The 18032-nt window shown below is 41.0% G+C and overlaps 1 protein-coding gene across 1 annotated transcript in view; it reads left to right on the top strand.

The window, feature by feature from the left end:
• The first annotated feature begins 8730 nt into the window (after positions 1-8730).
• CHN2 (chimerin 2) overlaps positions 8731-18032 on the top strand; it is a 165796-nt gene continuing 156494 nt past the window's right edge. The window contains exon 1 of the mRNA XM_083823554.1: positions 8731-9164. Coding sequence (XP_083679680.1) covers positions 9116-9164 — 49 coding nt within the window. The 5' untranslated portion in view covers positions 8731-9115. The remainder of the gene's footprint in view (positions 9165-18032) is intronic.

Raw genomic sequence — 18032 nt, 5'->3', positions numbered from 1 at the left:
ATCATTAACGTCTTGGTAGAACTCCATCGTATCACCACTTATTCATTGATTTATCTTTTTGACTGGATGCTTAGAGCTACAGCAAGGGATCTCAGGCTTAGGATAGATGCTTGGGAAAACTGAATTAGATTAACAAGGTACTCCATGATGTTGTGATGTCTTAGAATAAAATTGAGGTCTGGGATTCCCAGCACCTAAGAAATGCAGAGCTTCTTTGGTATTGATCCCTTTCTTACAAACCCATTACTGCTCAAAATCTCATTTCTAAGCTTTTTTTTGTAGTTGAGAAATGATAAAAGTAGATTTGTTGGTAACTGTGCTTACTTGACAGCTGCCTTTTGTGTAATGGTACTAAGCAGGAATTGGGGGTTTTTATTACTCAAAAGGATGTATTTTCATTTATAAATACAGCAAAGCTCTGATCTGGGTGAGCAGGAACATTTTTCTCTCCTAGTTTATTTTCTCCTCCCACTGCTACATAAGAATATATAGAGATGTTGCCTTTTGGCATTACAATTTTTACTGTGGTGTATTAGAGTTTCCAAAGCACATTGTTTTTTATGATACATGGTAGCTTGAAGGAAAAAAAACAGTATCCAGCAGGGAAATGAAGGGTGAAACACTGGCCTCTTTGAAGTCAGTGAGAAAAACTATTACTGCCTTCAGCAGAGGCAAGGTTTCATTCCAAGCATTAAGGGACAAACGTGGAGCCATATATTGATTTTATCTCTTAGGTAAAACTGTAGAGAGAGAAATGCCTTCATCTGGAATCTAGGATGCTTAATATCAGTAGGCCTTCAGGAAATTGCATTATATAGCTGAATGGTACATTGGTCCAATGAAAAATCCAAAATCTCTGCATTTGACCTCTCATTCTATAAATGAAAAATAAATAAATAAATAAGAAAGAAAAAGAAAAGAAAAAAAAAAAAGAAGAAAAATGAAAAAAAAAAGAAGAAAAAGAAAAAAGAAACTAACAACTACAAAACCATCATAGTCTGTTAGATTTCTGTTTATTTATATAATACAGAGTATCCAAATCTGAACATATCTGAGAATAAAACAGCTGAGCTTGTGGTTTATATTAGTAAATTGCAAAGTGCACAAAAATACATCTAGACAGAATTGTAATAGAGGCAGAAAACACTTATTAAATCAAAAATGCATTAATATGGGATATCTCCTCTAGTAGCTGCCCCCTATCATTTAAAATCTTTTTTTTTTTTTTTTTTTGCTAATTAGGAGAATTTGGTATCGTAGTTAAACAGGGAAAATAGAGAGATAAATAATTCATGAACATCTGAAGTAAATAACTTCTAAATAGATATTTTGACTAATTTACTTTTAACAAATAAAAGAGCAAAGCTTTGTTTTTGCAAGAGTCTGATGAATGCGATTTTCAGTTCTGTAGCTGAAATAAAATTTATTTTGGGTAACTGCCCATTTAGTTTCTACCGGCTCGTAGCACATGACTTTTAGATAATAAATCAAATAGCTCCACCACTATTAATGAATTTTGAGTATCATAATACATATGTGCATTAAACAGTTGTCAAACAAATGCATTAGCCAAAATTTGTCAGTATAAAGAAATGCAGTAAGGATGCTGGAATGGCAAATTAATTATTTAATTAAATCTTTATGGGTTTGCATACAATTCATACATGAGAAAAAAATGACAGACCAGTAAAAACTGTTCTGCTCTGAGCCTCATTCTTTTCTCCATCCTAATGAAAGAATAAAGCTGGAGCTTTGATATCACTGCATTGTCATGGTAATTGTGAAGCTGTGAATTCAACATGATGACTTTACTATAGGTTCAAGAAAGAAGAAATTTTGAACTATGAGAAAAGAATTTATTTAAATGTCAGTCTGGATAAAAGGACAATGTTTAATAGAAACTAAGCATTGCACATCATAGAGCTTCATTTTATTTTTAAGTATAATCTACTTGAAACAATTCCAAAAGAAAATCTGAGCTAGTAGCAGTACATCTGTATTTCATGTTGAGTTGGTTAGCACATAGTAACATGAGATCCAGAGTATTCAGCAAAGTGGACTGACTGTTAAGTTCTTCAACATCATTTCTGTTCTTCTTGTTCCACCTCTCCACCTACATCAGAGTCTGTCACAGTGATACCATTTTCAGTAATTACAGAAAAGAGGTTGAGAATAGCTTATATACAGGCCTGACCTTCACACTAAAATGTGATTCATTTTATTCAGAGAGAGGCACTGCAGAAACATGGAGAAAAATCCTCTTTCCCTATCTATGTGATACTTGTCTGATACCTGTTACCTGGAACAATAAAAAGCTTCACTAATGAGTTCAAAATTATGAGTATTTATGGTTCATTAAAAAAGAGAAAAAAAAAACACCTTAGATACAATTTAAGTATGATCTCTATAACAGATTTTTACTTTTTAAAATTGCATGAATTATATAAAAAATTAGATATCTACTTAAATATTTAGTAGCCTCAGGTTCCATTGCTGGAAGAATTTAAAGAAAATGCTGTCATGCTCCAAACTACGAGTAATTTATTACTCTGTAAATGATAATTAGTTTGGACTTTTAAATTCTCTTCTCCAAGGCAAAAAGGATTTGAAAATTGCTGCTTATTATTAAGAAAGGACAAGCCCACTAAAGTTCAATTTCACTAGAATTTTTTTCTGTACACTTTTTTTTTTTTCTGATCAGGTCTAATGGCAGTTATGTAGTTGACTCTAGTAATTTCAGAATCTTCATCTGCTTCCAATTACAGTTTAGAGCTTCTCTGTATAGAAAAACTTTGAAAACAACATAATAAGGAAATTCTCTGCCCCAGTGAACTCTCAATCTGAGATTTAATTAAAATAGGATGTATGAGACAGGAAGAAAGATGAAAGGACAAATAGGATGAACATTCATAAATTAGTCATGGCAGCAGGTTTAGCATTCACGAGTGATGACCAGGTTATTTGCTACTTTTTTTTTTTTTTGGCAGAGCTAATAAAATTCGATAGTTGTCTCTAGTTTGTTCACCTATTAAAGATGCAGAGCTAAAAATTGCACTAGGTCTCAGGGGTCTCAAACCTTACTCTTTGGAGTACGAGGAAAAAAGTGAGAAATCACAGAGAGTTTTGAGCTACATCACCACCTGCTGTTGCAACCATTATGGCTCACATAATTTATTCATACAAAAATGCAGTGTGCATCTGCTATTTACTGATATTTTGGTTTATGTTTCTTATTATGGCTTCTGCTTATATTGAGTAAAATTTTCAAGTACCATGGAAAGTATATAAATATGGATTATATATTGCTTATAAAGGTCTTTCACTTTTGTAATATCAAATAATGAATAATGCATTTCCTCCTATTCCAGCTAAGTAACATAAACATCAAAAGAAGGATTAGCGTTTTAGGTCTTTAACAACACTAAATCTTTGTGTCAAATGTCTTGCTGTCTTGTGCAGAACATTTATATTTCTATACCTATTACATAATCAAAGCAGTGGGCCAAACATCTTTACTTTCCTCTAATTTACATAATTAATTAAAAGCCAACATTTCTTGCCAATATATCTACACTCACACTGAAATAATAAATGCCAGTTTTCATCCTGGAATACATTTGCTAACTAGGTTTCAAACTCCCATCCTCCCCAGAAGGCGAAAGTTTATCATGCAGTGTAAGTCATTGCTGCTTTCTGATAATAACCCAGCCTTCAGATACAGTGGATTATGCAAGATGCCATAAACGTAATCCGAGATGCCATGACTGCAAAGCTCGAAAGGCTGTATGGATCCTACTGTGGTGGTCTACAGAGGCTTGGCTGCCAGGAGTCAACATGAAGCTTGTCTGTTAGCATTGGATGAGGGGGGACTCATGACTAAGGAGACTCAAGGTGCACCGATTGCAGGCCAGATTCTTTTAGAACTCTTATGAAATGGCTCCTGTGTAATGGAGACTTCAGCAAGTAGAAGATAGTGATATAAATGTTTGTTATAGATGAACTTATTTCAGACTGACTAAGCCAGGCTGATGCAGAGCTTCATGTCTCTACAGGCCCCATCTAGTGACCTACCTAATCAAAAAAAAAATTTTTGTCTATACTTGTATTTCAGACCTCTTTCTCTGCAGCTAAGCAGGAAGCACTCTGCCAAGTCATTAAAATGAAGGAAGTTCTAAGCGGAGGTCTTTGCCTCCCCAGTGAAAGTGCCTACTTTGTATAAAGTTGAATGAGAGGAAACCAGGATGTTAAATATGTGTGAATACTTAGATATGCAATATGCAATTTAGTTAAAAGGGAAAAATCTCTGGAGTCTGGAAGGAAAGCAGCATAGTTCTGCCCACTTTCCTTTATTTGTTATTTTTAGGTTTTCATCCTGCTGTTTGGGGGAAGGGTGATATTCTGTTTGCTTTTCTCTTATGGAAGCATAGAAAACTATCAGGTAGAATTTGCCTTCTCAACTCCACAAAGTCATTGTAATGAGTTACCTGTGATACTAATGACTCTGTGTGGTAGGCAGGTGGTCTGTCTGCAGAGCCTTTGGAAATAAGGACACTAACCAGGCTGTACCAGTTGTCTGAGGAGCCAAGGCCACTTCTGAGGCCACCTGATAGCATGAAAGAAATATAGACATACCCTCATCTGTCAAAGTCACAATGGTTTATATTGATGGATCTCCAAATGTAGGCCCTTATCCTGCTCATACCTATAATTTTACTAAAATATGCCATTCCACCAGATATAATGGGAAAATGAAATTATGTGCATACTTGCACACTTACAGATTCAGGACTGTACCATGAAAGATAATTCTTTCTAAATGTATCACTTAGGTTTTTGCTGGGATCAATAGGTCTTGTGCTACTTGCTGCAGTTCTATAGTATTTACTCATTATTGGTTATTTGAGAACAAAATGTGCATAAACTCTGGTTTGAACAGGAATCCTACCCTGAAAAAGTAAGACAGTGGATAATTAAAGAAAGGTACAGAAATAACATAATGCACTGACAGTTTGGAGAAACTTTTTAGATATTTTCATAGATTTCTTTGGAAACAGCAGCAATACTTCAGGGTTCCTGCAATATTCCAACTATTACTTTGGGCTTCCCATGTCTACTAGCTTTTGGAATATGTTTCAACAGCAAGTTTAATGTTATTTTAAATATTATATTGCTAGCTCAGGCAGACGGTCACTTCTTCGGAATTTAAGTAGAGTCCAAGAGCTGATTTGGTAAGCTTTCTAATCCCTAGGTAAGCGCTCTCTCTCTCTCGCGCGCTCTCCCTCTCCCTCCCTCCCTCCCTCCCTCCCTCCCTCTCTCTCTCTCTCCCCCTCTCTCTCTCTCTCTCTCTCTCTCTCTCTCTCTCTGTATATGTTGAAACTCTGTCATTAAAAATTGCATTGAATGATTCTAGAAGCAAGGCTACCTTCAAGAAATCTTCCCCAGGAATGAAAACAGAGAAGCCTACAGATCGTTCTCACTTGTAATACAAAGCATAGATTTGTATTTCCCCCCTGCAAGTCACTGTTAATGTCAATGGCAATGTCCATACATGTGGGGTTTCTAAGATCATATATAGGGAAAAGTCATTTTACTGAGTCACCCAAAACTTCTGGATTATGGGGCTTCTCATGAAAGTTCAGATATGCAAGCAGACAGTATAATCAAATGCCATCAGGAGTGTAAAGAGAGAGATTTTTATCAGATTTTTATGAAGCATACAGGTGCAGAAAGCCTGTGGACAGTCTACATCAAAGAGAGTATCCAGTCTACAGTTTATAGTTTATTCCTGTTATCTGAGTATTCCCACTTCTAGCAATGGATAAAGCCAGGCTCTGCACTAATTAGATGAGGACAGAATCTGTTCACAACTTCTGCAAAATAAAACTGGGATTAAACTACACTGCTTTAACTTTGCACTTGTATACTTAACAAGGCTACTTTTGTTTCTTTCAGATTTGCTTTCCCTTTCATCTAGTAATTTCCCTCTAATTTCATGGCTTTTCTTGTTCTTTGCTGCTCCCAAGGAAAAGGCCATCCTATCTTGAAATGTAAAAGTTTCTTCTAATCTACAGGACATTTCACTTAACTTTATTAATTTACCTCTAAATGTTGCAGAAATTGAGGTTACCTAACCTTATGCCTGCTATTATCACAAAGATACCAACATTTGCCTATCCTTCAAAGGTATTCAGGTTTGTAACCACACAGTTCCATACTCAAGGACTTTGCACAGCAAATACTTCATTTGTATTTATTGGAATACCCGGAGTAGTCATTTTCTGGCAAAATTTCTCTGTTGCTTTGTTCAGATTTATGGCTGGAAAGATCATTTAAAATTAATCATGAAAATTCTTTTCTCTCTACAAAATCTCAGCAGAATGATTTTTTCTCTTTTTTTTAAATATTATTTACCAAATTACTTAAATATTATTTACCAAATATTTCTGGTCTAATATTTAGCAATATGATTAAATTTGGGGATCAAAATTCACTTTATTCTGAGTGAATAGATAGGTTCCCCTGTAAGGATAAAAGCATTATCTAGAATCAGATCTCTAGTGTAAGTGATCAAAACCAGGAGCATGAATATTCAACTAATATTCTCTAACACCTGCTATTTACTATTGCCAGGAACAGTCCACTAAATTTTATCACCAGAACATTGACAATAAGCAAACTCTTAAGCACTATACATTCAGATGGTACAAATGGAATATAGTTTTGGAGGTAGTATGCAGGTAGGTTTATTTTTGCAATATTCATTCAAAGTAAATGTATACATGTATAAATATAAAATCACTTGTTGAGGTCCTTCAATATCTACTTAGCTAGCATGCTCCAGTTAAGAGGTTAGGGAGAACCCTCTTTCTTTTTGTCTGTGGTATCTTTCCCACAGATTCTATTAGTTTTGTTAACAACTCTGTATGTCCCCAATCCTATGACAGTTTTCTGACTGTTTGTGGAAACAGATGAGGGCAGGATTATGAAGAAGAAAAATGAAGACATGTAACAGACTATGAGGAGGCAAATTAGAAAGAAAGATACAGCAGGAGGAGCAGAAAAAAATAAACATGTAGGAGACGAGTGAATACTACTTCATAACATGATGTACTGTATGAGTGAACAATTTACTATTACAGTCTTGACATTTACCATATTGCATAGCATACTACAATATTTTTCTACATCCCAGGTTTCAGCCAGCTTTTATGACCTAATCCAGAAGACAAAAGAACCCTCTGCCTTTCTCGTTTTTTTCTCAGCATTTAATCTTTAAAACGCATGACACTAAATATTTGGCCAAGGACCAAAAAGCAGCGACGCGCCTGTAGTGTTTTTCTGTACGTCAGGTGGTAATTTACAGATTAATAAGAGTTAGCGCCAAAGCTGGTTGTAAAGGTTTCTGCATCTCACATGGAGTGAACTATCATTACAAAAGCAAACCTGGAAAAGCAAGTTGCACCAGACACGCCCCCGAGCTCCGTGCGGGACTCCCGATGGGGTCGGAGCCCCGCACCGCTGCCGGCCGGGGCGGCGGGGATGGCGGGCACCGGCTGCGCGCTGGCCGCTAGAGGGGGTCTCGACACCTTTTTTCCCGAGGAGACAGGGGACCCGGCTGCCTGGTGCAGCGAGCACGGGTTTTATTTTGGCACGAGAAGGAGGGGAAGGGGCTGGCTGCGGGTTACAGCGAGGACACGCCGTTTGCACGATCGTTCGAAAGCTGTGCGGCTGGGTGGATAGGGCTTAGCTTGCCGGAGAAACTTGAATGCGATTCCTCGCTCGTCCCGAAGTAACTTTATTTTATAGCTTCTCTGTTATGAAACATGGAAGGCTTTCATAAATCATCATCAAGGCAAATGGGTTAGAGGCTTCTTGCAGATCACATGCCAACAAGACTTGCCATGCCGCTCAGCTTTTGACAACCATCTGACAGCTGACCACCTTCCTGCTGCCTTTTTGCCCTCATTTAATAAAATGAGATGGAAGCTTTGGCTGGTAATAAAGCGCTATGAAGGAAACATAAAGAGCGGTCAGCAGAGAGGAGCTTTCAACTGATGCTTTCTTGGCTCGTCCTCTTTGGAAGTCGCCCATTAAGAGGCAGGCCAGTGCCCTCGGCACGGCTGCCAGGCACCTCCGTGGGGGGCCCCACGGCCCCCACCCGAGCCGCCGGGCCCCAGCTGCGGCCGGGCCCCCCCACCGCACCACCTGCGGCCCCTGCTGGGCTCAGGGAGAGCCCAGGAGTGGCAGGGAGAGCCGGGGAGCTGCAGGGAGAGCCCGGGAGCGGGAGGGTGTTGGCTTCTTTTTTAAGAAAGCGGAAGCCATGTGCGGAAAAATAATTTAAAAAAAAAAAAAAAGGGGGGGAAGAAATGTGAGGGTGAGAGGTGCCAGGCGGAGGAGGAAAGCAGCAGGCAGACAAAGGGCTGACACATGCCCTGCCCCAGGTGCGCAGCCCCGCTGATGGGGGCGCGGAGCCCCCTCGGCGGCAGAGCCGTGCCGAGTCGCTCAACAGGCTCCGGCGGGGGCACGGGCACCGGTACCGGGCAGGAGCCGCTCTGGCCACCAGCCCCGTGCAGGACTGGGGCTCGGCAGCCACTCGGTGGGGCCACCGGGGCTCACCGGAGCGGGACCCCCCCTGCCCGCCGCCGCTTTCTTTGTGTGCGCGGGGGGAGCGGCGGCGGCGGCGGGTCCCCCCCGGCGGGCTGTCAGCGCTGCCCGCCAGGAGGCGGGGAAGGGAAGGGACGGGAAGGGAAGGGAAGGGAGGAGGAGGAGGAGGAGGGAAGGCGAGGCAAGGCAAGGCGCAGGCAGGCAGGGCGGCTCTCCCGTCCCCGCCGCGAGGTGACCCCGCTCCCCGTGCGGAGAGGGGCGCTGGAAGCACCGCGGGGCCTTTTGCCGGCCCCTCTGAGCAGCTTCGCCCAGCCCAGCCCCGCGGCGCGGCCGGCAGCGCCCCGGCGGGGCTCCGCCGCCTGCCGCTCCCCGGCGGCGCAGGAAGCGGGGCGCGGGCGGTGGCATTTGGCCATGGGCTGGCGGCAGCAGCGGCCGGGCGGCAGCGGGGCACCGCGCGGGGCTCGCAGCTAAGGGGCGAGGAGGAGGAGGAGGAGGAGGAGGAGGAGGGACCATGGCAGCATCCAGTAACTCCAGTCTGTCCGGCTCGTCCGTTTCCTCCGGTAAGTTTCGCCAGCGGTGTCTCCCCTCCCTCCATTTTTACCTGTCCGCAGCTCGCCGTCCCGCCTGCCCCGAGCTCCTCCGCGGTGCCCCCCCTGTTCTCCCCGATACCCCTGCGGGGGCGGCGGGGCTCGGCTCGCCCCCAGCTCCAACCCTTCCCCTCTGCCTTTGTGTGGGGTCAAGGAGGGGGGTGTCAGCCACCCTCTCGGCAGGTTACCGGGAGAGCCCTCCGGCTCCCACGGGCACGTTTTGGGGGGGCGGGGGACATTCGGGGACCGCCTCACCCGCCTGCGCTCCCCCCGGGCACAGCGCACCCCTCTCAGGGCACTGCCGCCGGGAGTGCCCCTGGCTGCGGGTCGCGGCACCCAGGGCGTTTTGAAACACTTTAGAATACCCGCAACTGGTTCCCGGTTGAAAACGAACTCAGTAATTAACTAAAAACGTTCCGGGTCAAAATATAAAATAAATTACACGCGCGGGGGCCGTGCGGGTGGCTGAGGATGCGCTGCTTGCCCTGGGGATCGGTGGTGGTGGCATGGGGCTGGCATCCCGCCTAACGCCGGGAAACAGAAAAGTTGCGTCTGTGAGCGAGGCGGTCTGAAATGGAAAGCCGTGGTATAATAGTACCGCCGTCTGCTTCTTACCTCATTGAGTTGTTATTTTAATGCGTGAGTGATAGTAGACCAGAAGGAATTGGCAGGGAGCGTATCCTCAGCGTTATCCTGGTGTTTATTGGGCTGAAGAAGTAAATAGAGGGATGAACAACTTTGGGGTTCAAAGGACTTGTGACTCAGTGTTTTATGTGAGGTGCCAGACTGAGAATTTGTAAAAGCTCTTTTTAAACATAGCAATATGTGCTGTGAAAAGCAGACAAGCTCCTTTGGCTATCAATACAACTGTAGAAAATATAAATAAATTTAAAAAGCAACGAGCAAATGTTTCTTTTAAAGATGGTGTATGACTTACACAACTTACTATATGTGTCCCTGTTCCAGTATGTGCCACTTACAGCCAGATCCAAAGAAGGAACTGGCTCCTTAAAATACATATTTATTCCAAACCTTTTAATAGCAAACACTAACACTGCAAGCCCTGACTGCCTAAACTAGAAAGCACCTAAAAGAAGTAGGCATGAGAAATTGTGTTGTGTTCACATTCATGATGCAAGAGTCGCAAGACTGGAATGAAAACAAGCAAGAGTCTACCCAACTCAGTAGCCTACTAGTTAAGGTCCTCATCCAGGCAATGTGACTTTTATTTGATGGATTGTGTATATGATTTTTACATCTCAGTTATGTGAAAAACACAGAAATAACCCTAAAAAGCTGGACTGGAACCCATGATTCTCCTCCTTGGTGATCTAAGCATTAAGCTGCAGAAGCATGTTCCCTGTGTGCTTAGCTTCTGTACTCTGTGAGTCTCCAAGACTTTCTGGCACGTTGTGCCAGCCTCTGAGAAACATTGCTCAGCACAGGCTTCTGAATCCCCTCAGGCTGTACTGAGTCAGGCCCCAGGATTCATCCGACACTGAACCCTTGCAGTCTGGGTTCAAATGCCTGATCTGAAAAGAAGAGTGGGAGTTCAGAAACATGATAAGTGTGGGCATTTGGTATTGGCTAACTCGAGGTGGCTTCACCTGCAGTTAGGTGAATCCAGCGCCAAGCTTAGCGTCTAGCCTGGGAACTGAGCTCTGAGCAGATGCACATATTTGAAAGTTAGGGGGGCTGGCTCTTGACAGCTCTCTGCTTTGTATGAAGCCCTTTGCTACAGCCTTCAGCAGTTTGTGGTCTATATTTTGGTTTGTATTTTTTTGCAAGGACAAGAACAGCTGAGCCTTGGCCCACGCTTGGGGCTCTTAGATGCCACAGTAATGCAACTAATAAATATTGTCAAGTGCTTCATAAAATAACAGAGTGCCCTTCACTTTCATACTTTACAATGTTGGAGTGCTTTTTTTTTTTTCTTCCCAGTGCATTCAGTCTGTGGTGTGTTTTTTTTTTCTTTATATGTACTAATCAGAAGTTAAATTTGCTGCAGCATGCTGAAGTTTCCAATATTAGCAGACACACCATATCTGACTATGTGCAGCTGTATTTTGGCTGTCTGTGGTTTCAGTTCTCAGAACTCAGCAAGTCTTAGAGCATACTTTTTTACATAATCTAACCAAACAGTCTTGCTTTTAAATTTAATTTGGTAGAATTTATGTGTATGTTTAACTTACCAGTATGAAGACTTCCAAATGACATAATTATTTCTACTCAGGAGAAGAGGGAAGATTATAGCACTACGCTACACTTTACTAATAGAAATAAAGTTCATGGCTGATGGCAGAACACCAAGTTGCAGTACTCAGCTGTACCACTGACTTGATGCTTGGCCTTGATCAAGCTACATAATGTGCTGCTGGATCATTTGTCCATTTCTAGGAGCAGTGTAGTGTTTGTCCACCTCAAACAGAACTTCTGAAGCCAAATTAAAACATTGCTCATATAATTCAGATCTTGAAATAATCTAGGAACAATTTGAACTATACTATTAGACTATACTTGCAAATGCATTTTTAGCTTCAGCAAAAAAAATATATATATATATGTGTGCATATATATGTATCTTAAGATACACCCATACACAAACATTCTGAAAATAAATAGGACTGTTCTTCTTGAGAGCATATAAATAATTCAAATTTGAGAGCACTGCCAGAGTTTGCTCTTGTTTTGAGGTAACAACAGAAGTCCAGAAAGTAGTGTCTATAACATCCAAATATGTGGTTAGTTTTGAGCACTACAATGTGATAGTTAACAACCAAGTCTTCCTTAATTTCTTCTGGGTACTTGTCAGGGTACTAGCTAGTAGGAAGGGGGCATATGCGTGAGTACATGTTGAGCTGATTGATAGCCAGATTCTGGTCCATCTGAACACAGTGTGGTGCTGAGCATCTTAAGGTTCTTTCTAAGATTTCGTTTAGGCTCTACTACCTGTATGGAAAGGCAAGGGTTAGCTAGAATCTGTCTTCTAAGAAGTAAAAGGTTTTATTGACTGAGTGATAATAGTGGGAATTAGCGTTTGAATGGCAGATGGGAATTTTCATTCCCCTTTTTTTTAAAGGGATGATTTCTTCCATCTCTTACATACCTTTCTGAAAATACAGATAGTTCTCCATTCTTTAATGTTCATCTCTACTCTCCTTTTTTAAAAACAGACATTCATTATTCTGGTAAGCACAGCTGTATTGTAGGAACAAAGTAGCCCCATGAAGCCCTGGGCAGGGTGAAAAAAGTTAGCTCATGAACACTGGTGCTGAAACATGGGAATTTGTTTCTGCAAATGACCATTTGCCTTGTCATGTTTCTGTTTTGATTCCTGCCAGTTCATGTCAATGAGAATGTTCAACAAGTCAAAATGCTAAACAATTCAAGAACATGTCATGTGAGAAAGCTGGCCAAGAATTTTATGGTGTAGATATTTTGCCTTCCCACCTACACTTCTGTAAAGGTGCAAGTGGGATTTATAGCCTTCACTTGAACTTGTGTCTGTGTAAAGACCAGAATTTCGTTCTGTCCTGGAGCAGTCATTTGTAAGTACTGCCTGCAAAGTGGCGTGTCAGGGTGGCTCATTGTAACTGTAGCAAATGGGCTGCTGACATGTCTGAAGACCTATGAGATATAAACTAATGTTAATGCAAGTATTAGTACTTAGGGATGTGTTACTCCTTTGCTTTCACAGCTTGATACCCTGTCTCTTCTTCAGTTAGTGGTTTTGGTGTTGGTCCCAAGAACAGCTATGAGGAGGCTAATCGTAGTTCAGGAGCACTAGGTACTCATCATGGGGCCCATCTGACTGGAATCTATGATGTTTTTTTTTTTTCAGTAAGCTAGCAGTTGGTGACAACAAAATCTACAGGAGAGAGCAGTGGATATTTGTGTTGCATTTCTCCATATATAACTCTCTGCTTTTGGAGACAGAACCTATGCTGCTCTTTGGTTACTAACACTTGCATTTAAATGTGTCTGGGGGAGAAAAGGATATACCGTGCCAAGGGAAGAAGGTGGATCTGCTAAGCAGTTAAATTAAGTACTCTTCTTTGGACCTTGGGTAAATCTGCAAAGCATACGAACTGCTCAAATTATAATTACTTTCACTGGGAATTCCACTTCATTTTCCCACAATCTCTTCTATAGCAAATGCCCAGGTGGTCTGTTAGCTTTATGCCTTGCAAGCCCCTTAAATTTTGTGATTTTCTCTAGCTGAAGTGCTGATTCAACCACAAGTGGCATCTTTTTTTGCTATCCTGTCCTTGAAAGAGGACTGTACATGTTTCTGTGCTTTCCTTCATGCTGCTTTCTCCTTAAGACAGACCTATTCCCTTGCTGCTCCCCATCTTAGTACTGACCCTTATTCTCACTCATTTTGATCTTTTTTATTTTATTTTATTTTTATTTATCTATTTTTGAAACTTCTCATCTTCTCCTGTCAAACCTTTTACTTCTCGCCCTTCATCACCAGCTGTCTCCAGTTTACCCAGCAGCCAAATACTGATTGTTCATGACTGATGAACTTCAGGCTCCACTTTGTGGAATTTGAATTCAGTCTTGCTTGAAGATACCTCTGTACCTCTCCTCTGCTTTTCTGAGGAACAAAAAAATCCAGCATGCTTCCCAACCTGTCTCCATTTATGGGTGTCAGATGTCTCAGCCTCCTCACTGTTGTGCCATCCTAAGCTAGCAAAATGGCTGGAAATCCCAGCTGCCTTCAAGACTTTGAGTTCTTCTGAAAAAGAGCTCTGTGTGAGAAGCCTTCTGCCAGATAGCCTCCCTGTAGTGGGCAGGAAGGTTAGAGAGCTTGGATCTGTCAGGTAAGAGAGATAGTTGCATCCACACCAAAGGCAAGTATAAATGCAAGTCTGCTAGAGGGTAGCGTGCCATTAGGCTTTCTCTTCCAGCAGGACTCAGACTGTGCCAAAATCTTTGCCTTTACAAGGCAAATATAAAAATATGTTGTTGGTGTACCCAGAGCTCCACAGATAAATTTTCAGGTGCCAGAGAAGCCATGGATGCTGAAGGGATAGCTGTGCACCTTTCCACTTCCCACCTGAGCCGATGCTTCTTCACGTGCTGTTTGTGTCCCAGGTAATAGCTGTCACTAGGCCATATGACTGAGTTGGAAACGCATAGGTGAGCTTTCTGCTGCAGGCCTGGAGATGGGCTTGTGTGTCTTGTCTACATATTTTTACTTTTCAGCTGTATAGAATAATTAGCTGCTCTAAGATGCCTATTCTCCCTACAAACCTCCAGCTTTTGTAAACTCTGATATCTATATAAAAGATGACTGTTATAAATTCTTCTTTTAAAATCGCCAGTTATTGGTGATTTTTTTTTAAATTGAAAATCGAAAACTATAATTTTCTGTCCCGAAGCTCACGGAAAAAGGCATTTAAGTATCATTTAACCAGTGATCCTAAATTAATAATGAAGTTTATGGTTTGAAAACTCATTCTTGTCATAAATTGAAAAACGACAAATTGCTTTTTTTCATAAATGAACAGAGGTATGTTGTTCAAAGGCAGCATAGTTCTCAACTATGTATTTTCACACATACTGTGCATTTCAGGATAAAAAATGGCTTACTGAGGGAAGAAGAAAAATCTTTGATGGTTCTGGTAACTTAACAAGGTCAAAATAAAATATTAAAGGCTCATGACTCTCTAGGGGTCATGAAGGTGCTATGATGTGAAATAGGCAGATATATTGTAAAAATGAAAGTCAACACAAGCTGATTTTAATTAAGATGCTAGCAAGTGAGAAGAAATGAAATTACTGTTGTACACAGATTCAGAGAGATTCTAATTGGGGAAAAAGATTAGTAAATGAAAACAGATGTTTATTCTCAATGATCTAATAGAAATAGTGTTGTGAAAATGGTACATGAAAGCTATTTAAATAACGCTGCCATTATGCTGATAAGGTGTTACTTCTGATTTTTAAAAGGGCAATAAGAGTGGTTTTTTTTATTCCTTTTTTTTTTTTTCTTCCTGTTCCTTATGCCAAGCTTCTGCTGGCCAGGGTGTTCTTGCTCTAAATTAAAGCTGAAGTCTTTTGTATTTGGTGATTATAAAAAAACTCACCATTCTTATTAAAAATAATGAAAATTCAAAAGGGAATAATGGCAAAGTACCCCATCCTGATGTAATGATTGATCCAACAGTTAGCTACTGAATATGTAGGCTGTGATTACTGAGAATAAAACATACTGGAAACTGGTATAATACATCTCTGCTTCACAATTTAGCTTATATTTATACTTGGTGAAGCAAAAGTCTTATTTCTCTTATGGATATGCTTGTTTCAGAGGCATATGTGTAGGATCAGACAAACAGTCTTTCATGCTGTCATGATGACCTTTTTGGATACCAGTTCAGTTGACTAGTCCTTGCCTTCTGTTTGATGGTTTTAAGAAGGTTTAGCTATGCCAAACACTGAGCAATGATAGGAAGGAATATTTTAAAATATGCACAATCCTCCTGTACGGCTGCACCCATAGTGTTTCACAAGGCACTTTTCAAATTATAATCATTTGGCTACTATTGTGTGTAGGTAAGTTTTTAACCTGCTGTTTTAGGTGAAGAAATACGGGTTTTTTGAGTCACTTTGTTTATATATACAACCAAAGCATCCCTTTGGCTAAAGGGCAGCCATAGCAGGGTTTGCCTCGCTTGCAAGGCTGAGTGCTGGCAGAAGGCATTCCCATGCTGGGGAGCCAGTCTGTTGTCGTTTGCTCTTCTCTCCTACAAAACAAAGAGGTACTTCAGAGATTAAATATTTGGAGAACTGTGTGTTAAGGAATGGCACATTAATATTGCATGAAGAAGCTTTTGTTGCAGGGAAATGTAGCAGGATTTATACAAGAAGCTACAAATCTGTAGTTCTGTGTATGTCACATTCTTCACAGGTGTAGTCACAGTTTGTCTAAGAATTACATACAGTAGCTTGTGTAAACATATAGCTTTAACTGCTAGGAATAATAACCCATTCTTGCTGTCTTTTTCTGACCTTTGATTATGAGAATGTAAATTCGAGTTTTATATTTGGAGGTAGTTATTACAAACTATGAATCATGCACAGTTCAGCAATAATAGTTTTATCACCCTGTTTTACTCAGCAATAATCCAAATCCCGGGGCTGGAAAGTGACTGTAGTTCTGGTACCAGAAAACTGATGCTGCAATAGTGTCCTTGCAACACTGATGTGCTTTAAAGTTTGCTGGTGATGGGGATGAAACTAGGTCTCATGCATTTGGTGAGGTAAGGACAAGTTAAGGGGCTTTTAAAATGCAGAAGAATGTGCAAGTGTCCCTTGCTTCACTCCTGTTGTTATTGGTCAAGGTCATCACAAAACAATTAGTTCAGTAAATAAGACATCTCTTCTGAGGATATCATTATCTAGCAGTCTGATTCCCCCGAGACAAGGTGTCTCAGTTATAGTGTTGGTACTGACAGTATGGAAAGTACTATGTGGGCCCTTTCTTACCGTCAGGAAATCACACGTCACCTACCATGACCTACGTGTCAAGTCATATTTCTGAATTTGTTCTTACAAGCTTGTCATGTAGCTTTTCCTCTCCTTTCTTCTCACCTTCTTGTGTTTAAACATTGCTCTTAGCTTTAAAAAAAAAAAAAATAAAGTTATGAAGTGTCTTTGTGGTGGAAGTGTGTTTGTGGTGTTATGGTTTTTTATTTCATCAAAGAAGAAAATCAAATGCTAGAGTTAGAGAACTTAGTTTGTAAATGAGATTGAGCTTGTTGAGCAGATGTTTAATTGCTAAAAATTTGTCTTATCTTGACAGATCAATTGGTTAAATGTTTGGCTTCATTTTATGTCAAGAAAGAAAAATGAAAAACACGTGTCATCGGTGTGCATACTGGGAATGGCCATTGCAAGGGCAGGCAGAAGTTCCTGGGAGAATATGGTTCTCTACCAGCAATATTCTGGAGGGCCTATGCTCTATTCAAAAGCAAAAGGAATCCACCAGCTCTTTAAACATTAAATTTTCCATCAAAAGACACTGAATCTACATTGTAATATTTTCCTGCTGTGTGGAGCTGCACTGAATCCACCTTAATTCCCTAATAAACTAGATCAGTGTGCCCCAAAGCAATGAGGAGAGGATGAGGGAATCATCCCTCAGGCCCAGGCAAATCCTCCATTTTCAACTTTTCCAAGGAATATACATGGTTGCTGTTAAAGGCAGTAGTATTTTTGTGTGTGGCTGAAGTACTGCCTCGTTCAGAATGAAATATATTTAACCCTGCCTCTTGAGGGTGGCTGGTCCTGCATCACCTTGTGGAAAAATGTGTACAGTGAAACCTGAGGAGTGCTGGATATCAATTCAGGTTGAATACGGAGTAGGTAGTGTCTACATATCGTGTGTGAGAATGTGTAGATTAATAGTAAACATCCCAACCCGCATTTGGGAGTTCAGGGTTGGGTACTGCCTAGCATAGAGGCATATATAATCCATGAAACTCTTTAACACATAAAAATAGAGATGCTCATGACTGATGTGGGCTTTCAGCATGTTTAGATGACTTTATAGGCCATTCATCCAGTGCTGTTAAGCACAATGGTGTATCATTTCTGTCTAAAGTCCCTGAGCTGTATGTAGGCTGGGAAACTGCACTGGTGAGGTATATACACTATATGCTTGCCATATCCTCTTACTCTTCTTTAGGTATCCACTGATAGTCACTGTGGGAGATAATCTACCCATCTGACCTACTGTTGCTGTTCTTACAAATATAGCGGGTAGAGTTACTGCTGAATCAACACTTCTAGGTCATGCTTTCTACAGCCAACAGCTTCTGAAAGATAGGA

The sequence above is a fragment of the Anser anser genome (genome assembly GCF_964211835.1).
Source record: "Anser anser genome assembly, chromosome: 2".
NCBI lineage: Eukaryota > Metazoa > Chordata > Aves > Anseriformes > Anatidae > Anser > Anser anser.
Note: the sequence above shows the minus strand (reverse complement) of the source record. Positions and strands in the feature narration are given on the sequence as shown.